The sequence below is a fragment of the Heterodontus francisci genome, chromosome 5, assembly GCF_036365525.1.
Source record: "Heterodontus francisci isolate sHetFra1 chromosome 5, sHetFra1.hap1, whole genome shotgun sequence".
Classification (NCBI taxonomy): domain Eukaryota; kingdom Metazoa; phylum Chordata; class Chondrichthyes; order Heterodontiformes; family Heterodontidae; genus Heterodontus; species Heterodontus francisci.
The window spans coordinates 144503707-144526347 of NC_090375.1; the positions used below are offsets into that span (position 1 = coordinate 144503707).

The window sequence follows — 22641 nt, forward strand, 5'->3', positions numbered from 1 at the left end:
TAAGTAGGGAGGTAGGGAGGGAGGGAGAAAGGGAGGGAGGGAGAAAGGGAGGGAGGGAGAAAGGGAGGGAGGGAGAAAGGGAGGGAGGGAGGGAAGGGAGGGAGGGAAGGGAGGAATGGAAGGGATGGAATGGAAGGGATGGAGGGAAGGGATGGAGGGAAGGGATGGAGGGAAGGGAGGGGGAAAGGGAGGGGGGAAGGGAGGGGGGAAGGGAGGGGGGAAGGGAGGGGGGAAGGGAGGAGAGAAGGAAGGGGGCGACGGATGGAGGGAAGAAGGGAGCGACGGAGGGAGGGAGGAAGGGAGGGATGGATGGAGGGAGGGAAGAAGGGAGGGATGGATGGAGGGAGGGAAGAAGGGAGGGATGGATGGAGGGAGGGAAGAAGGAGGGATGGATGGAGGGAGGGAAGAAGGGAGGGGAGGGAAGGAGGGAAGAAGGGAGGGAGGAATGGGATGGATGGATGGAGGGAAGAAAGTAGGGAGGTAGGGAGGGAGGGAAGGAGGGAGGGAGGGAAGGAGGGAGAAAGGGAGGGAGGGAGAAAGGGAGGGAGGGAGAAAGGGAGAAAGGGAGGGAGGGAGAAAGGGAGGGAGGGAGAAAGGGAGGGAGGGAAGGGAGGGAGGGAAGGGAGGGAGGGAAGGGAGGAATGGAAGGGAGGAATGGAAGGGATGGAATGGAAGGGATGGAGGGAAGGGATGGAGGGAAGGGATGGAGGGAAGGGATGGAGGGAAGGGAGGGGGGAAGGGAGGGGGGAAGGGAGGAGAGAAGGAAGGGGGCGACGGATGGAGGGAAGAAGGGAGCGACGGAGGGAGGGAGGAAGGGAGGGATGGATGGAGGGAGGGAAGAAGGGAGGGATGGATGGAGGGAGGGAAGAAGGGAGGGATGGATGGAGGGAGGGAAGAAGGGAGGGATGGATGGAGGGAGGGAAGAAGGGAGGGATGGATGGAGGGAGGGAAGAAGGGAGGGATGGATGGAGGGAGGGAAGAAGGGAGGGATGGATGGAGGGAGGGAAGAAGGAGGGATGGATGGATGGAGGGAGGGAAGAAGGGAGGGATGGATGGAGGGAGGGAAGAAGGGAGGGATGGATGGATGGAGGGAGGGAAGAAGGGAGGGAAGAAGGGAGGGATGGATGGAGGGAGGGAAGGAAGAAGGGAGGGATGGATGGAGGGAAGAAAGTAGGGAGGGAGGGAGTGAAGGATGGAGGGATGGAGGGAGGGAGGGAAGAAAGTAGGGAGGGAAGGATGGAGGGAGGGTGGGAGGGAAGGATGGATGGAGGGAGGGAGGGAGGGAGGGAGGGGAGAAGGAAGGGAGGGAGGGAGGGGAGAAGGGAAGGGAAGGGAAGGGAGGAGGGAAGGAAGGGGAGGGAGGGAGGAAGGGAGGGAAGAAGGGAGGGGGAAGAAGGGAGGGAGGGCAGAAGGGGGGAAGAAGGGAGGGAGGGCAGAAGGGAGGGGGAAGAAGGAGGGAGGGAGGAAGGGAAGAAGGGACGTAGGGAGGGGGAGGGAAGGGGGGAAGAAGGGAGAAAGGAAGGGGAGGGAGGGAGGAAAGGAAGGAGGGAGGGAGAGGGAAGAAGGGAGGGAGGGAGAGGGAAGAAGGAGGGAGGGAGAGGGAAGAAGGGAGGGAGGGAGGGAGGGAGGGAAGAAGGGAGGGAGGGAGGGAGGGAAGAAGGGAGGGAGGGAAGAAGGGAGGGAGGGAGGGAAGGAGGGAAGAAGGGAGGGAAGAAGGAAGGGGAGGGAGGGAAGAAGGAAGGGGAGGGAGGGAAGAAGGAAGGGGAGGGAGGGAAGAAGGAAGGGAGGAAGGGGAGGGAGGAAAGAAGGGGTGGGAGGGGAGGGAAGGAGGGAGGAAGGGAGGGGAGGGAGGGAGGGGAGGGAGGGGAGGGAAGGAGTGGAGGGAAGGGAAGGAGTGGAGGGAGGGGTGAGTGAGTGAGGGTGGGAAGAAGGGGAGAAGGGTTGGGAGGGAGGGAGGGGAGAAGGGGAGGGAGGGAGGGAGTGAAGGAGGGAGGGAGGGAGTGAGGGAGGGAGGGAAGAAGGGAGGGAGGGAGGGAGGGAAGAAGGGGAGGAGGGAAGGGAGGGAGGGAGGCAAGAAGGGAGGGAGGGAGGGAGAGAGGGAAGGGGAGGGAAGGGAAGGGAGGGAGTGAAGGAGGGGGAGGGAGTGAAGGAGGGGGAGGGAGTGAAGGAGGGGGAGGGAGTGAAGGAGGGAGGGAGGGAAGGAGGGAGGGAGGGAGTGAAGGAGGGAGGGAGGCAAGAAGGGAGGGAGGGAGGCAAGAAGGGAGGGAGGGAGGGAGGGAGGGAGGGAGAGGGAAGGGGGAGGAGAGGGAAGGGGAGGGAAGGGAAGGGGAGGAAGGGAAGGGAGGAAGTGAAGGAGGGAGGGAGTGAAGGAGGGAGGGAAGAAGGGAAGGAAGGGAGGGAAGAAGGAAGGGAGGGAGGGAAGAAGGGAAGGTAGGGAGGGAAGAAGGGAAGGGAGGGAGGAAGAAGGGAAGGGAGGGAGGGAAGAAGGGAAGGGAGGGAGGGAAGAAGGGAAGGGAGGGAGGGAAGAAGGGAAGGGAGGGAGGGAGGGAGGAAGGGAAGGAAGAAGGGAGGGAGGGAAGAAGGAAGGGAGAAGGGAGGGAGGGAGGGAGGGAGAGAGGGAGAGGAGAGAGGGAAGGGAGGGAGGGAAGGGAGGGAGGGAGGGAAGGAGAGAGGGAAGGGAGGGAGGAGAGAGGGAAGGGAGGGAGGGAGAGAGGAAGGGAGGGAGGGAGAGAGGGGAGGGAGAGAGGGGAGGAGAGGAGGGAGGGAGGGAGGGAGAGAGGGGAGGGAGGGAGAGAGGGGAGGGAGGGAGGGAGGGAGGAGGAGGGGAGGGGAGGGAGGAGAGAGGGAGGGAGGGAGGGAGGGGGAGGGAGGGAGAAGGGGAGGGAGGGGGAGGGGAAGGGAGGGAGGGAGGAAGAGGGAGGGAAGAAGGGAGGGAGGGAGAAGGGAGGGAAGAAGGGAGGGAAGGAGGGAGGGAAGGAGGGGAGGGAGGGTGGGAAGGAAGGGAGGGAGGAGGGAGAAGGGAAGGGAGGGAGGGAAGGAAGGAGGGAGGGAGGGAGGAGGGAAGGGAAGGGAGGGGAGGGAAGGAGGGAAGAGGAGGGAGGGAGGAGGGATGATGGAAGGGAGGGAAGGAGGGAGGAGGGCTGGAGGGAGGGAAGAGGGAGGGAGGGAAGGGAGGGAGGGAGGGAGGAGGAAGAGGGAGGGAAGGAGGGAGGGAAGGAGGGGAGGGAAGGAGGGAGGGAAGGAGGGAGGAAGGAGGGAGGGAAGGAGGGAGGGAGGAGGGAGGGAAGGGGAGGGCTGGGAGGGAGGGAGGGAAGGGGAGGGAGGAGGGAGTGGCAGGGAGGGAGGGAGGGAGGGAGGGAGGGAGAAGGGAAGGGAGGGAGGGAGGGAGGGAAGGGAGGGAGGGGGGAGGTTGGGAGGGAGGGTTGCGGTGCCGGGAAGGGCTGGTCGGATCGGAGGGAGGGAAGAGAGGGAGGGAGGAAGGGAGGGAGGGATGGGGTGGTGGGAAGAGTGGAGGGCAGGGGACTGGGAGGGCAGGGGGGAGGAAGGGAGGGGAGGAGGGAGGGAGGGAGGGAAAGCGGGAGGGCGGGAGGGAGAAGGGAGGGAGGGAGGGAGGGGATGGGAGGGTGGGAAGGGAGGTGGGAGGGAGGGTGGGATTGGGAGGGTGGGATGGAGGGAGGAGGGGAATGGGATGGGATGGATGGAGGGAAGGTGGGGGGAATGGCTGGGGGAAGGGAGGGGTGCGGGAGGCTGGGAGCGGAGGGCTGTGGGTGCGGCGGTAGGGAGGGCGGGCAGGGAGGGCGGGAGGGTCGGGGAAGGGCGTGCGTGGGATGGGAGGGGGTAGGGACGGGGAGGAGGGCTGGAGGGCGGTGGACCGGGAGGGGGGTTCGAGGGGGAAGGGGGGGGAAAGGGAGGGGGGAAGGGAGGGGGGAAGGGAGGGGGGAAGGGAGGGGGGTGGGGGGGGAAGGGAGGGGGGGAAGGGTAGGGGGTGAGGGAGGGGGGAAGGTGGGGCTGGTGCGGGTTGCCTGGGCTTGGTGGTTCCGGTCGTGGGTTCCGGGCTGTGGCGTTGGTCGGGGGCTTGTGGGGCCGTGGCGTGGGGGCCGTTGGCTGGGTGCTGGCTGGTGGCGGTTGGGGGGCGGGCTGGGTGCGGGATGGGGGTAGGGTTGGTGGCGGGGATGGGAGGGGGGGGCGGGGGGATGGGGATGGAGGGGGTGGCTGGGGGAGGTGAGGCGTGGGGCGGTTTGCTTGCTTCCGTTCCTTCTCTCCTTTCTTCGTCTCTGTCTGGTCTGGATGCGGCGGATGGATCGGAGGGAGGGAGAGATGGGCAGGATGGAGGAGGAAGGAGAGGGAGGGATGGATGGGGAGGGATGGATGGAGGGAAGAGAGGGAGGGATGGATGGGAGGGAGTGGCTGGAGGAAGGGAGGGGATGGGATGGAGAGGGAGGGATGGAGGAGGGAGGGATGGATCGGAGGGATGGATGGAGGGATGGAAGAGACGGCAGGCAGGGCTGGATCGGATGTCTGTCTTTGCGTTGCCGCTTGTGCTGGGATGGAAGGTAGGGAGGGAGGAGTGAGGAGGGAGGGATGGGTGCGTTGTCTGTTCGGTCCGTCGTGGCGTGTGCGGGAGGGAGGGCTGGGAGGGAGGGAGGGAGACAGGCGGAAGAATTTACTACCTGCTGGACCAATCCGAACTCCTCCCTCCTCCCTCCCCCCAGAGTATCAACTGTTGACTTTCTGGCCAGAAAGCGTTCAGTGACATTGCCAGTAATAATATCCTAGTCATACAAAGGGTTCTTATCCTGTTAAGTACCAGCCCCACTTTTTGCAGGAAGTTTAATTCTTCAATTAATGCACAAATGCAGCAATTTCTTGAAACTTATGGGGAGGTTGATGGCGGAGTTCCTGTTTTTACCAAGGGTACTGCGTAGCAGCGCAAATGACCAGCAATTTGTGCCAATTCGCAACTTCACTGGTTATCTCGAACGCCACAAATTTCTGGACGATTTACACATTAATAATAGCATGCGCGTTCAACTCTCCATTATTTTCCCTGGAAATTCTCAACAAAGCTAATTGCGAAAGAGCATATTATAAAATAACTGATCTGCATTATTGTAGCTTCATTTTGGAAATAATTTAGAAAGGAATTCAACCTTGCAGAGGTCATTCGATAAGTTTGAATCAATAATTAGTTTATAATGCAGAAGTTGGCTTCTACCATATTTAGTCGTATGTAGATATCCTATAACATCAAAAATGAGTAAAAGCAAAAGACTGCTACTCTAATTATTGCTGCATGCATAAAATTCTTCCGCAACTACATCAGTTCAGACTGTCAGTGAACTGCGAAATTTCATCCTGACATGTTTGCCTACCCAATCGTTGCCATACAAGGAAGTAATCCAACATTCAAATACCATTTTGTTTTGACTATAATACATAGTTAATGCATTGCATTATAAACTTTGTACCATAAATATACTGTAATTATATTTTGTACAAAAAAGGATTCAACATATAAAGGATTACCAACATATTAAGAAGATTCATCAATGCTTTCATACAATCCTGAATTACTTTCCATTGTACTTACCTAGATGAGAATAATAAAAAGGAAAATCTCCTAGATGTGTTGAATACTGTGGCTGACTAAATAATCCTCCTGGAGGTGTATTCCAAACTAAGCCATTGCGAGATATATGGTTAAGAATTCTGTCTTGAATTATCTATAAAAAAGTACACAGCAATGTTAGTGACTGCCTAACAGAGACTATAACCCTATGAACACGGGGATGTATAATTCACAAATACTGGAGAGTAACAGTAACTTATTTTTCATAATCCACTCAGTGATTGCTGTGTGTTTAGTTTCTAGAACAACTCTGTAAAAAGCATAAAGGTTGAACTCTAACACAAATTATTTAATTTCTAAACAGCCACAATAAATATTGAAACATCACATCTAAACATTGCTTGAAGATGTAACAAGCTATTATGAAAGATAAAAATACACTACCACAATAAAATCTACAGTAAATTAGAAAAAGTGATGATTTACAAAAGTAATATAAGCTTCAGGTTTTTTTTTAATGATATAACTTAATCCAGTATTTTAAGGTAGGTTATTATACAATCTGTTTTAACAACACAATAAGCAATGCACAAGAATGGGAAATTTCCAGACTTGATTCCCAGTTTACACTGAATTTGTCCATCTTAGCTAGACAAATAATTGAGATGTAACAATTTGGCTCCAGGCTAAAGAGTGGGAGAAGGTAAGGGAAGAGGTCAATCATGCTTCTCACTGCTGACAGCTATCCAGTTACACAGGCTGGAAAGCTGTCGTCACATCATTGGGCTTTTTTTGTTCTTCATCAGATGTGGGTGTCACCAGCAAGGCTAGCATTTTATGCCATCCCTAATTGCCCTTGAGAAGGTGGTGGCGAGCTGCCTTCTTGCACTGCAGCAGGCCGTGTGGTATAGGTTACTTGGGTGATTAAACATAATGGCTCTGGTCAACTAAATGGCTCTGGTCAACTAAATCAGTTTATAAAAACAAAATACAGCAGATGCTGGAAATCTGAAATAAAATGCTAGAAATACTCAGCAGGTCAGACAGCATCTGTGGCGAAAGAAACAAAGTTAACATTTCAGGTTGATGACCTTTCATCAGAAATGGATAAAGTTAGAGATGTAACAGGTTTCAAGGAAGTACAGAGGCAGGAAAGGACAAAAGGGAAGACCTGTGATAGAGTGGAAGACGGGAGAAATGAAATGACAAAGGGATGATGGTGCAAGGGAAAAGTGGATGGCAATGGGACAACAAAAAAAAAAGATGGGCCTAGAGGAGGTGTAAATGGCAATAGCAGAATCATTATCAACAGCTGCTCTCTGAAAAAATGAGAGCGATGGTTATGATGTGAAATTGATGAACTCCTTGTTGAGTCTGGAAGGCTGTAAGTGCCGAATTGAAAGATGAGGCGTGGAGTTTCATTAGAACACCGTAGGAGGTCAAGGACAGAGAGATCAGAGTGGGAGTGGGGCAGAGAATTAAAATGACTTGTGACTGGAAACTTAGGGTCACGCATGCAGACTGAACAAAGTGTTCTGCAAAGCGATCACCAAACTTGCATTTGCTCTCCCCACTGTGGAGGAGACAACATTGTAAGTAGTGAACAGAGTAAATCAAATTGAAAGTGGTACCAATAAATCACTGTTGTACTTGGGAGGAGTCCTTGGGGCCCTGAACGATGAGAAGAGAAAATCAGTTTACACATTAGGCAACCAATGAGGTTGTATTAGAAACTCTCACCTTGTGAACCCACTACAGCCAGTCTGTTTGGGTCCTGAGATAATGGTCTTTCTGTTGAAAAATACACTGTGCTTGTGGAATTTTAACTCCTTACATGCTGATTCTAGCCATAAGGAATCCATATCAAAAATTTCAAAGACAAAAGTACATTTTATCACATGGACCCTGATGAATAGGCTGCATATACTCACTGTCTAATCTTGTGCATTAAAATACCACTTGGGCATGGTTCAGAAGGGCTGCTGATATTTGTATAGTTTACCCCACCAATTTATCATTACCAGGAGAGAAAGTTGGCAGAAAACAGCAAAAGCAGGAGAAATACTTCATTCATATTTAAAACATTTCATTAATTTAGAATCAGCTTTTACACAGAATTTTACAAGTTGTCTCAAGACTTGTTTCATAATTTCACAAAACATTTAAGTTAGCATGATTAAAATGAATGGAAATGTGAAATCACTGTCTCACGTCATGATTTTATGTTGATATGTTCATTATAGTTTCTAAAGGGCAAGCCAATAAATACAACAAAGTGCTTTGACATAGGATTCCTGAAAAAGAGGAGTCAAAATATTCCATGCTCTCTTCCATTCAAGTAGGTTATTTGTGATTAAGTATGGCACGTTGCATGTAATTTATCCAGCTGGAAATCTTCTGGGATCCAACCCACACATTTATAGCGTTACTGCATTTCCAGATTATATGGAGCAAAATGTGCCCCATCCCACACACACAAAATAATCTAAACAGTCAATTATTTGCAACTTGTATAGATAAGTGAGGAAATTGTGTTGGATTGGACAAGCTTTCCACATATAGTTGTTACATAAATTAGTCAAAATTTTCATAATAGTCACAACTTGGTAATGAGGAGCAGAAATTAATCTGAAAATCAGTTCCATATATCCACCCAATTCTGAAATCTTAAGACTTAAATAAATTCCAAATGGGTTTTAACATGCACCAAAAACCTCAGCCACTTGGAACTGGTTCTGAACATACAAATCTTCTGTTACTCATTGCTCTAGGGACAGAGAACAGTTTTCATTGTTGGATTAAAGGCCAAATTGGTACATATCAAACCCAAGTCATACTCACTTCTAATGCAGTCAATACCATCCTCTCAACTGAAGAAAAATAAGCCTCCCATAAGAACTGTGTCTGTTGCCTAAGTGCTAGGATTTTGTCCTGGTTAATAGACCTTATTGTTGAAGGTATCTGTAAGACAAGAAAATGAACAATAAGCAATGGCAGCAAATGTGCACCGTTTAAGTTACTAATTGGTTAATAAAACTGTATGGCATTCAGTGAGAAAATCTGCCAGTTTAGTGCTTCATTGCAGTAATACATTTGCAAGGCACTCATGCAACTCTTTCACATAAACCAGACTATAACCAGTACAATACAAAGGGCTCAGGCCAGCAAGTACTGTCCAAGCATAGCTTCTTTTCAGTAAGGAATTGTTTTAAAATGTACATCATTTCAACTTCTTCTTAAGTAAAAGCTAAATCAAATTATTGTTTTTAAAAAGGTATATACAGTTACAATTCCACTCTATCATTTTGTTGTTGCTACATAACATTTCAAAATGCACTATTTGTTTTAATGTTATAAAAAGTAAAGATTAAGTACCAAGTTTCAGTTTCATTTGTTACATATAACTTTCTGTAATAAATTATAAGCAGCTCCTTTAATGGCTTAAAACAGTTTTTAGTTGAATGATTCATCCTTTTTTTTCTTGCCATTTCATACAATTAAAAAAATGTATTCTCTCTGCCACTTAAAATGATTTCCCTGGGATGTTTCCCATTAAACTATACAAGTGGAAGAAAGGGAAGGCTTACAAGCAGCAAACTCTGGCATATTCTGTGAATAGCCAGTTGTATAATCAAAAAGAAAAAACCCTCAGACTTGTTTGTATGGAGGCATGCTGAGAATTGTAGCTTGCAAACTTGTTGAGTCTTCTCAGTGATGGGCTAGGTATCTCTCATGAACTCAAGTCCTAGGCTTCTCAGAAAAGCACATGTCCTTGATCAAAACATTTAAAGACATATTTTAACAAGAAATGTTATTGTACAAGTTAAAAACTTCCTTGTAATTTTAATATTTTGTATCTATCATATTCCAAACTTACTTACAGTGCTATATTTTGTTAATGAAAGTGCAAAATAGTGGCTGATAAAATTTTCAAAAAATAATTGGAGCAACTTCATTAGCTCACTATAACAGTAGCTTTTGTTAATGTCTATTGTTGAACAACTATTTTCATAAACCATTAGTATTTTTCCATTTTAAGTCTATCCGACTGTTTTTGATTGGTATGGACCCTACTTCTTCAGATGTGATTAAATTTAGGCCAATAAAGTGCACAAGATGTTGTGCATGGTAAGTCGAGTTATATGCTAATATGCAGAAATGTGCAGGTATGATTGCACTGGATGCTGGTATGCACCTATTGTCATGTTTTGTTTGGCAGTAAAATGCAACTGACAAACATGGAGATTAAAAAAATGGCTACATTTTGAAGAGGAGACAGATGTGTTGTTTAGCAGTAAGGTTATAATTCCCCATACAGCTGGATCCTGATCTGAACTACTTCATCAGGAGACAGTAACATGCAGAGGTGAGTGAAAAGAAGGTGCTTCAATCTGGGTGATGCCTACAACCTAGTGGCTGGTTATAAAGTAGCATTGTCAGAGGCTGGATTTTCCATCAACTTTTTCAACACAGCAATATGTGGAGATTTTCAAAAAATTTAATTATAAAACTGCAAATCGATATTTAAAAGGGATACAAGTCAATGACAAAATATAACTGATGTAGATGCTTTGACAGGTACTGTAATTATGAGGAATGTATAATTATCTGGTATGTGAAGTTGTCTGTTTAATATTTAACAGCTTTTTATTAAAAAGGATTTGATGAGTCATTGGGAAGCCTGTAATTGGCCTCCTGCAGTAACATGCTCCTATGTGAAGTGTGAACTATAGATCCAAACAAATCAAAGTTGGAAATAAAATAAAATTCCAGCTGGGGAATTTCTCAACTGAAGCAATGCAATATGGAAACATCTGTGTGATAACCTGCACTGAACACAATTACTGGAAAAGAATTGGTTTGTTTACTATTCCACCAAGACAAGTGTAACAGAATTCTCCAAATAATTACTGTACATTAATTCCAGAGAGACAGTTACAATACCCATGGTCCTTAATTGAATACAACTTAGTTTACAAATGTACTTCTGTGACCTGATACATCCTACCTACAAATAAATTTAGAAATATGCAGTTCAGACACATATCATCTTAGATCTTAAATAGTTAACACAGCCATAAAATCAATTTGCTAAAATGTAGTCTTAATGCAATCTTATTAAATAAATATGTAACTATAGATGCCAGACTCAAGACATGCAGGTGGAGCAGGCAACTGTCTTTCTAATACAACAGTAACTGACTGCATAGCTAACCACAGGTGCTGCTCTCTGTGACATATGTAGATACCAAAGGGACATTGACATGTGTTTGTCACAGACTCAAAGCAGTACATCAGCAGGAAATGAAACAGCACTAAGAATTGTGCACTCCTTTGAATTCACTTTCACATCATCTAATTTCCCATCTGCAACTTGTAAGTGACATTATTTCATTTCACCATCACAAATGCCCAATGAAGTAAATATGATGGGCCAAATGGCCTGTTTCTTACTGTACCATTCTATGATTTTATTACAAGTATTCGTTATCCAGCATAGAAAACTCATTAGTAGTTATTCTTCGGATAACCCTTTGTCTTTCTAATACAAAGTTATTTAAGCCCTTAGTTACTTTCCTCTAACTGTTTGGAGTAGCCAGATGTTAAATTAGTCTTAAAAATATTATTTTCTTGAATTGCATTGGTTGAAAATCAATATTCCATCAAACATATAATGAGAAGAATGCAACTAAAGTCCATTCCTATTTTAATTTAAATTACATTTTGTGAGCCATGAGACAAAAGGAATTAGTTTTCAAACTGGATTGAAAACTGCAAGACATATCAGACAAACATTCAGCATCAATAATGTCTGAAGCAAAAACAATTTGCAGACATTACACTGCATTATATGATTCTCTTTACAACAGTGTGTTGGCGCTATGATGGCCTAGTAATATTTATTTGAACAATTCTCAATACAAATCTGAGCCATCTTGAAGGCACCCAGTAGAACTACAAATCCCAAAGATAAAAGCAGGAAAGATTTGGGAGGAGCCATCCCATGCCACTAATAGCAGAAGAGTATTCCATATTGTACCAGCAAAGCGTGGGCCTTGCCATATACAGGCGTGTAGGGGAGAAAATAACTAACTATCAAACTATTCTCACATTTGGTTCTGAACCAATATCACAATAGCCAAGTGCTGTATCTTTGACAAAGTAGGACAGCTTTAGAGCAAATTAAATCCCCCCCCCCCCTCCTTCTGCTTACATGGAAATTACACCAAGGAAGTAAGCCATTTGGCTCACCAGTCCATGTTTGTGTTTCTCCTCCCCAAGAGCAGCAGTCCTAATTTCATGTGCCTGACCTGTTCCCAAATCCTTTTATCTCCCATTCTTTCAACCATCTAACTAACTTATTTTTAATCATCGACAAAGTCTCTGCTTCAATCAGTAACTCCAGTAGCATATTGCTTAGCCTCATAACTCAAAGGTTTTTACATTTTTGTATCTATGAGCCTCTATTCTTGATCCCCCCACCACCATTAGAAACAGCCTGTTTCTATCTACCATGTCCCAACCCTTCATAAATTGACACATCGATCAAACCACCCTGTTAAATCTTGTTTTAATAAAAATAGTCCCAATTTTTTGTAGTTGTATTTACTGATACTAGGCAGCATCCTACAGCTTGAACGTCCAAAATGTGGCATCCTTGGGACAGAGACGGTGTTGGATTTTAGATTTTCCCAGATTCTGGATAAGCGCCTATCCTCTTAACGGGTGTAGATTGTTAGAACTGTCTTCATCTCTATATTGGAGCAGAAGTACATTGGTCCGCTATTCCTCTTATTACAGTACCATTATATGACTTACCATAAAATATGGAGACACACGAGTATCAAAGCTTCTACCTATTTTTTTTTTTTTAAAAAGAGGTTTTTGCCTCCCCTTGCACTTTAAGCCTCACCGTTCTTTACACCATCTAAGAGAAAGCAAGCTGTCTGCTCCTCCACCTCTCCCAATTTAAAATAAGCCATGAAGAAGTGCAGAAAGGCTTTTCAGGATGATTCTGGTCATCCTTCCCTCCTCGTTGCAGGAAATGTCTTGTCTCCACATGGAATCTTTCAATAATGGCACAGCTAAGACCAGGAACTGAGCTTGGTGTAAATCATACAATGCCATGGTACAGTTGGGCACTAATGCACTGTGCTACTTTTTCAGGTCGGCGTCATTCGTGTCTACTTGCAGCATGGCAACTAGAAATAGCATCTAGCCAAATTGTCCTGGTATTTGGACACTAAGTCCGAATTTCATTTAACTGCATATCAAATGGCATATTTTCAAAAATGTCCAGTTTTCAGACAGCCGGATTTTGGATGTGCAATCTGTACTGAATCATTGCTGTAACATCCTCCCTATGAGGTGGAGCTCAAAACTGCACACAGTGTGATCTTAAGGTTTTATACAGATTCACCATTACAGTTCAACTTTTAATAAACCCAATATTCATCACCTTGTTTCACCATCTTAACCACTTGAGTTGCTGTTTTTAATATAGTGAACTCGACCCCCAAATTCCTCTGCTCTTCCACAACATCGAATACCCCACCCTGCCCAAGTATAATTGTTACTTTTATTTTATTTTTAAAACCAAAATGTACCACCTCACGCTTACTGACACTGAATTTCATCTGCCATGTTTTTGCATGTTCCACCATCTTATCCATGTCCCGTAGCAGCATCTTTGGTCATTTATTTACCATGCCTCCTAATTATTGTTGTCTTGCAAATCTGGTCTTATCAAAATTATTGATGTACTTGAAAAAAAAATTTGTTAATGGAATGCGACGTCGCTGGCCAGGCCAGCGTTTATTGCCATCCCTAATTGCCCTTGAGAAGATGAGCCTCTTTCTTGAACCACTGCAGTCCTTGTAGTGTAGGTAAACCCACAGTATTGTTAGGGAGGGAGTTCCAGGAGTTTGACCCAGTGCCACTGAAGAAACGGTGATATGGTTCCAAGTCAGGATGGTGTGTGACTTGAAGGGGATCTTGCAGGTGGTTGTGTTCCCATATGTCTCCTGCCCATGGGTTTGGAAGGTGGTATCGAAGCAGCCTTGGCAAGTTACTGCAGTGCATCTTGTTGATGGTACACACCGCTGCCACTGTACATCAGTGGTGGAGGCAGTGAATGTTTAATGTGGTGGATGGGGTGCCAATCAAGTGGGCTGCTTTGTGCCAGATTGTGTCAAGCTTCTTGAGTGTTGTTGGAGCTGCACTCATCCAGGCAAGTGCAGAGTATTCAATCACACTCCTGACTTGTGCTTTGTAGATGGTGGACAGGCTTTGGGGAGTCAGGAGGTGAGTTACCCGCCACAGAATTCCCAACCTCTGACCTGCTCTTATAGCCACAGTATTTATATGGCCACTCCAGTTCAGTTTCTGGTCAATGGTAACCCGTAGGATGCTGACAGTGGGGGATTCAGTGATGTTGAACATCAAGGGGAGATGGTTAAAATCTCTCCTGTTGGAGATGGTCATTGCCTGTCACTTGTATGGTGCGAATGTTACTTCCCACTTATCAGTCCAAGCCTGAATGTTGTTCAGGTCTTGCTGCATGTGGGCACAAACTGCATCAGTAACGGAGTTGCAGCAAATATACTGAACATTGTGCAATCATCCCCACTTCAGACCTTATGATGGCGGGAAGGTTATTAATGAAGCAGCTGAAGATGGTTGGGCCTAGAATACTGACATGAGGAACTACTGCAGCTGGGCCAGAGGTGATTGTGGTTGTTGGAGGCCAATCATCTTCCTTTGTGCTAGGTAGGACTCCAACCAGTGGAGAGTTTTCCCCCCGATTCCCAATGACTTCAATTTTGCTGGGGTTGCTTGATGCCACACTGTCAAATGCTGCCTTGATGCCAAGGGCAGTCACTCTCATCTCATCTCATGCATTCAGCTCTTTCGTTCATGTTTGGATCAAGGCTGTAATGAGATCTGGAGCCAAGTGCCCCGGCAGATCATAACGAACAGGACCTTGTGGGATACAGCCATCCACTTCCAATCACTCCGAAAAATTGTCCTCACTTACTACTTCATTTCCTCCCTGCTAGCCAGTTTTTAATCCATAAAGGGCTTTCATAAAGTACATAGACACCATATGGTTTTGCATTAATCTTAAAAAGCTCAAGGGCCTTTATGGCCGGTCCATTGTTATTCGTATGACGGAAACCTCTTCAAATAACTCGATTAATTGGGTCCATCAAGCACGATCTTCCATTCTGAAATCTGTACTGGGTGCTTTTTTTCTCTTTATCTAAATATTTAGCAATTCCATATTGAATTTTAAATCTTTCCCTTATTAACTGGCCTGTAATTACCCCGGTAGCACCGTCTTCCTTTTCGAAAATGGGTATTACATTGACTACTGGCCAGTCCTTCGGCACATAACCACATTCAGCAGAACCTTTATCTACATGTCAATTCTCCAGCAGTTTCCTCAGATTCATATTATTTTAATACAGGAAAACCTGGAGGCTTAATTCCCCATAACGTTTCTCTGTGATGCATGATAGGCTATGGTTCCGTGAGCAGACTATCCTTCTGGTACCTCGTGTATGAGCCTGGATGATGAATCTACACAGACCAAGGGCCATTAGATAACAATCAGGCGCAAAAACCTTGGCTGATTTTCCACACCCCTTCTGGACCTCGAGACACTAAGGCCAATTATAGGGTTCATACAACATACAGCAGACAGACCCCAGCACTGTCCTGGTCTTCATGTACCCACTGAGTCCATTGTGGGAATGGAAGACAGATCATGGATCGTTTGAATTTAACATTTTTTAATACAAGGATCTCGAGCATTTGTTATACAAAGATGATGTAAATAAAAACTTAAGAAATTCTGTACCATTCACCTCCAATCTCTACCCCCACCCTTTGTCCCCTCCCACTGTTCAGAAATCTCTTCAAACAGTTTAATATTATTCAAAAATAATGAATGATTAATGGCTACAATACAGCTCTCCTACCTGAAGTAACAACCTTTCATCTCCAACAACAATAGCTTGGTTCCAGTCAATGACTTCTGAAAATGGCAGCTCCCAACCGTTACTTAGCATCACTGGAATACATGCAGCCTGTAACAATTTCCAGAAAACTAATAGTTATAATGGAAAATGTACAAATATGTGTCAAAGATAAAAATGTCTAAATAAGTGTGCAAAATTCAAGGAACATTCATGCATCTGTGTGAAGATTTTAGAGCTGGGAACTTGTTGCATAAACCATTTTGTCTATTTTATATGTAACCCTTATTTCTCTACTTATTACATGAGAAACCTTGCCTTCCTCTTCTAGAGGATGAAATATGAAAGAAACAGATTTACGTTTGATCATTAAAAAAATTTACAATGTTAAAGACTACAGATTTTTAATTTCATTCTCAGGATGTGAACATTGATCTCAAGGTCAGTATCTATTGCTCATCACCCCGAGTTGCCCCAAGAACAAGGTGGTGGTGAGTGCCTTCTTGAACCACTGCAGGTTTGGAACAACTGATTGGCTTGCTTGGACACTTCAGACAACAGTTAAGAGTTAAATAAGTTGGTGGGACTCATGTTCTCTGCATTATTAGTCAAGGTTTCTGGATGACTAACCCAGTAACATAACCACTACATTACCATACCCATAGAAACACAAAAAAGGCAGTCTGTATCATCATTTACCACAGAAGCAATTTGTTCTAAATCAGTTACTTTGTTCACATTTTTTTTTAAAGTCACCTATCTAATCTGATTTAGAATTTTTATATCGTTTCTGTCTCAAACACTGACCTCAAGAGGAGAATTTCACCACCTCACAATTGTCCGAAGAATTTCCTTCTGCTCTCTGTTCTAAATTCTTTTACATTTACTCATATCTATAGCCCCTCATTTTAGAACTTTCAACTATTGAAAACAGTGCTTCTACCTACTCTGCCCCAACCTTTCAGAATTTTAAACACTTCTATCATATGACACCACAAATCTGCCTTGCTCTAATGAAAAAAAGCCTCGATTTTTCAAGTCCTCCTCTGTATTTGCATTTCCTCAAACTAAGCAACATCCCTGTAAGTGTGTTGTACCCTCGCTAAAGTCTCAATATTCTTCTTAGAGTGTGGAGCCTAATACAACACATAGTACTTAGGTCTTAGTAAGGTGACATATAGGCTTGTTATTATCTCAGCTTTCATATTTGGTACCTTTTGAGATAAAAACCTAGAATTCTATTAGCATTTTTTTTTTAAAACTTGAGATGCAGCTTTTAATGTTCTGTCTCCCAAATCCCTCTGCTCTTCCACAGCACCGAACCCAATTCCATTCCAAGTACAATTACTGTTAGTTTTGTTTTAAAATACAAAATGTATAATGGGACATACCAGCTCAGAATGGTGCAGTTAAAACATATACAGTTGCCACCAGTCTCCACTTTAATGACAAGTACATTGAAAAACTGTAATTAATTCCAGGGGAAGGATTCAATGTAAAAAGGGGAAAAAATCTGTCACAAGATACACAATATTGAAAACGTGAACATTTTGATAATTTGGTAACTGTTAACAATCACATAAAAGCAGTACCTAAAACAAGTCAGTAACATAACTTCCATTACTAAGGTAACTTGCATAACTATGCACTTTTCACATTCTGATGCCAGAGTGCACACAATTATTTAACTTGCGTACCTGTTATCATTTTATATTTTATATCATTTAGTTTTGCAAAGTTCTGTTATCATTTGCATTATTAAGTGATTGAACAGCAGTATTGGTTATTTTTTTTAAGGGAAGGAGAAAGTAAATATGACTGTGTGCATTACACCATCCACAGGTATCTTGCATCCAAGCTGCTGGTTTGAAACCAACATCTAGGACGTGCTCAAGTATAATTTGGGGTGGAGGACTCCCGATTTTTGTGTTTCTCTGGTGCGGTGTTTGGCTTCCACTTCCGGCTTCTCAACAGCAACACTCAGCACACTATTTGTTGGTGCTAAAACATGTTCACACTTTCCTTTCTTATTAACTACTGCATTCATTGCTCTAAAAATATTTAGTTATCATCATCAGCTTAAGAAAGAAAAAATGTGCTTTTGTATTATGCCTTCTCACGCTCTCAGAACTTACCAAAGTGCTTCATGACAATGAAATAAATTATAATCACTGTTACGTAAGGACATGTGGCACCCAATTTGGCACAGTAGGGCCCCATAAACAGCAAATGCGATAAATGACCAGTTAATCTGCTTTGGTCGTTTTGGTTGAGTAATGAATGTTGGCCAGGGCACAAGAAGAACTGCCTTATCTTTTTTCAATACTGCCATAGGTTATTTCACCTGAAGAAACAGACAGGCCATTGTTTAACAATCCACCCTAGCCTGTGACTCATCAATAAATATTTAATTCTAATGTTTAATGTTAGGCACCTGTAACAATGCAGTGCTCTCAATTCTACTTTCCATTTATTAGATTAAGAAAGGAACAAGTAGCAGTAATGTAGATAGGTGTGGAGGAGAAGGACGCAGAAGAGGTTTAAAACATTTACAAAAAAAGCCATGATAAATTAAAATATTATTTTTGGGTTGTATTTGCCTCTAATTTCTAACTTTAATATCAATGGGCAGAATTTTCAAGATAGCACTAATTTCTAACTAGTTTTGCATTAACTGGTCATTTATCTAATTTGCTGTTTATGGGGCCTTACTCTGCCAAATTTATCAAAAGAATCAAGAACCATCCATATCAGAGTTTGAAAATTTCAAATGAATGACAATTTAAGTAAATAAGTGACAAGTTATATATCACTAACCCAATTTAAGTTTAAGTGTCACAGGTCTTCTTTGAGAAATTCATTTAACTTTTCAAAAGTGAACTGTAAAACTATCTGCTGTCATCTGAAGTTCAGCATATCAAACTAGAAATTGGATTCCCTTAGAAAATCAGTTCTCATTACGCTACTGATTCTGGATCATTAGAAATGGACCGCCATCGACTTTCTCGCTCATCTAATGCCTTCCTATTGCCAAGGTCAAGTCGTATAAGCTGTCCCTTATGTACACAAAGTAACTGTTTGATCTGATGTGCTAATAGATGCTAACCCATGTTGCAATTGTGGTTTACTATTTGAATGCTCTCAGTTTACTTATTTACTGGTCTTCAAGATCTGCATTTCACCCAGACTTAAAATTAGTCAGAACTAACTCCAACTAGTTGTAAAGCTAAAATTTAAATTTAATCGCAGCATCCTTCACTTGATCTTGCTAATCATGATTTCAATTACTTCATGCTAAAATTTATAAAGTATAATAAAGAAATTGTGATTGCAGAACAGTGGAGTACAAATCTAAAGAGGTTACACTGAGGTGTTCTAATGCACTGGTCAGAAATCACCTGGAATAAGTTCATAACTAGATCCATCCAATTCCACTATTGCAAGGCCGTCATGCCTTTGGTCTCTGTGGGTTGCATAGGTGTGTAGCATAGAATCTCAGAGGCCATATATAAAGTTTAAATCTATATTGTCATTAATTTGCATCTTAGTTTCTCAACAACTTGAGAAGTAAATTAATAGAATATGGTATGTTTAGTTTAGGATTTATTCATCAGTGACACAGCATTACTAATAATTGTCCTTTTCAAACCGCAAAACTCAAATAGGACAATCCAGAGAATAAGAAACAAGCATAAATAGCCCTACGTTTCTGGGTTTAAGGACTGGATTGCTAGATGTAAGGATCACCATTTAGACATTCATGCACTATAAGATCCTGGTTAACCAGATTACTGTTTTGTGTGGAGGGAGGGGAGAAGCAGAAAACAAATTTCTGGAACAATCTCTCACGAACAGCTATGCACACTCAGTCTGGTTGAAGTAAAAAAAGCAAATGTAACTGCATTCAAGTGTAATAGGATTAGAATTGGCCTTAGCAACCACTCCTCCTCGACTGCCTCCATGAAATCCTAAATCCTAAGTGAGCATCTCCACTAAGCATAAAGAGAGACTTGCATTTAAGTGGCGCCTTTCATGACCACAGGACATCCCAAAGCACTTTACAGCCAATGAAGTACTTTTGAAGTGTAGTCACTGCTGCAATGTAGGAAACACAGCAGCCAACTTGTGCATAGCAAGTTCCACAGACAGCAATGCAATAATGACCAGATAATATTTGTGCAAATGCTACAAATATACACACTAATAAAGAAAGATGCTAATAGTGCTGCACATTTTTCACAAGTTTATAATTTTAAAAATAGCATCATCTACATCCATTGTACATAAATTACCTGCAAAGCCTCCAGAAACCGGAAAGATCCCAGTCTACGGCCCCGTGGAACCAAACAGAAGGTGGAATTGTGCAACATCTCACGATAATCATATCTAGGAAAGAATAAATAGGAACAAACAGTTTAAAAAATGATCAACCATTTTCTATCAACTCAATCAACAATACTGTTTAAAAGTTTCCAAGCTCATTCTTGAGATGTGACAAGACTGGCATTTACTGCCCATTGCTGGTTGCCCTAACGGAGTGGCTTGTGAAACCACTTCAGAAGGCAGTTAAGAGTCACCTTATTTTGGGACAGGAATCACATATCGGCAAGACCAGGTTAAGTATAGCAGATTTCCTCCTCGAAAAGGACACGAGTGAACCAGTTGGGTATTTATGACAATCCAGCAGCTTCATGGTCACTTTTACTGGTATCAGCTTATTTCCAGATATTTTTGAAACTAAATCCAAATTCCCAAATTGATATGCTGGGGTTTGAGCTCATGTTCTGTGGATTACTAGACCAGTAAAATAACCAGTACACTACTGATCCCAACATTGGACACCTGAAATGGGTAATGCTGTGCTCCCCAAATGGCTCAGGAATTTTACCCAGTAAATTACCTAGCAATACCGACAGGAAGATGTCAGTTCAATCCACAGTCCGTGCTGAGTTACGTGACTTGAGACAGCGAAGTGATAGAGGTGTGCTAACAGGTCTCAGTACCCCTGGGTTAGAGAGGAGGAAATAAAAACAGCATCCAGGAATCCACTTCTGACTTCAATGTAACCAGGGTACATAGTTCAGTCTTGAGGATCAATTCAGGCTTGCTAGTCACCAAGAATGCTTCATAAATCCATGCCAGTTTGATCCTATCGAACTGTTTGATCTTCAAAGAAATGCAGGGTGAAGTGCTGCCAATTCTATGAGCTTCACACTGTTCTGTGAGGTAAGTTGCCTTTCTGTCCCACCCTCTGCCATTCCCAACAGAGCTCTGCTCTTCCCAGCACCAACCTAATCCTAGCCCAAAGGCAAGGAAAAGCAAATTTTTTTAAATAAAAAGGTAAAGTTATTTTACATTCACACAGGATAGGCACAAGGGAGTAAGCCAATTTTCTATTTAGAATACCTAATAATTAATGTGAATGTACAGCTTAAGAACCTTTGCTGAAACAACCCAGTAGAGCTAATTTGAAGAAAAGGTCACGGTGAATGGATTAAGGGTGTCCCTACACAGATTAAATACAAAAAGAAATGCTGTATTAAACACCAAAAACTGTCTTCAAAGTAGAATTATTCATTTTTTTTTTTAACATGGACTGAAAATTACTTGAAAGTACAGACTCCCATGACATGAGCCACAGAAGCAGTAAGTCCACTGTATGAAACTGGTTATACCGAAAGTTATTTCAAAATCAAGTTCTACTCCGCCAATTGGATTTAATTTATCCAGCACTTTATTAATGAGAGAAGTCAGTAAATTGATGGTCTGAAATTTCAGATCCAATAATTTGCTGAATAAAACATACAGGCAGCAGCACATGCTTATTTTGGAAAGTATTAAAATGATTCCATAACAAGACAGTCACAGCCCAATAGGTATTTCCAAGATGACTGAACCCAAAACAGCTGCAGTTAACTACCTCCCTTCTGCACGGACTGCTTGCTGAACATTGTGCAATCATCAGCGAACATCCCCACTTCTGAACTTAGGATTGAAGGAAGGTCATTGATGAAGCAGCTGAAGATGGTTGGACCTCGGACACTACCCAGAGGAATTCCTGCAGTAATGCCCTGGAGCTCAGATGACTGACCTCCAACAACACAACCATCTTCCTTTGCACTAGGTATGACTCCAACCAGTGGAGAGTTTTCCCCCCGATTCCCATTGACTCCATTTTGCTAGGGCTCCTTGGTGCTATACTCAGTAAAATGCTGCCTTGATGTCAAGGGCAGTCACTCTCACCTCATCTCAAGTTCAGCTCTTTTGTCCATGTTTGAACCAAGGCTGTAATGAGGTCAGGAGCTGAGTGGCCCTGGGGAGAAAGGGGGAACAGGGTATTGAATTAGACGATCAGCCACGATCTTTTTTGAATGGCGGAGCAGGCCCGAAGGGCCGAATGGCCTACTCCGGCTCCTATTTTGTATGTTTCTATATGTTACTATGGAACCCATATTGAGCGTCACTGAGCAGGTTATTGCTAAGCAAGTGTTGCTTGATAGCACTGTCTACGACACCTTCCATCACTTTACTTATAATTGAGAGTAGACTGATGGGGTGGTAACTGGCTGGGTTGGATTTGTCCTGCTTTTTGTGTACAGGAGATACCTGGGCAACTTTCCACATTGCCAGGTAGATGCCAGTGTCGTGGCTGTATTGGAACAGCTTGGCTAGGGGCGCGGCAAGTTCTGGAGCACAGGTCTTCAATACTATTGCCAGAATGTTGTCAGGGCCCATAGACTTTGCAGTATCCAGTGCCTTCAGTTGTTTCTTGATATCACGTGGCATGAATTGAATTGGCTGAAAACTGGCATCTGTGATGCTGGGGACTTCAAGAGGAGGCCGAGATAGATCATCCACTCGACACCTCTGGCTGAAGATTGTTGAAAATGCTTCAGCCTGATCTTTTGCACTCATGTGCTAGGTTCCCCCATCATTGAGGATGGGGATATTTGTAGAGCCACCTCCTCCAGTTAGTTGTTTAATTGTCCAGCACCATTCACGGCTGGATGCGGCAGGACCCACCAAGGGTCTACAGGGAACACTGGCAATGCCGTCCTCACTCCGCTTTCACTACTAAGTCCTCTGATCTTC

General features: G+C 44.0%; 1 protein-coding gene across 2 annotated transcripts in view; it reads right to left on the minus strand.

The window, feature by feature from the left end:
- The window catches only part of LOC137370079 (exostosin-1-like), a 230999-nt gene that overhangs the window by 44404 nt on the left and 163954 nt on the right, over positions 1–22641 (minus strand). Inside the window, exons 2-5 of one of the 2 annotated variants that reach the window (XM_068032188.1) lie at positions 19842–19935; positions 15553–15660; positions 8411–8530; positions 5591–5723 (exon numbers count right to left, since the gene is read on the minus strand). In XM_068032188.1, coding sequence (XP_067888289.1) covers positions 5591–5723; positions 8411–8530; positions 15553–15660; positions 19842–19935 — 455 coding nt within the window. The remainder of the gene's footprint in view (positions 1–5590; positions 5724–8410; positions 8531–15552; positions 15661–19841; positions 19936–22641) is intronic. The other variant, XM_068032189.1, reaches the window with a different exon arrangement.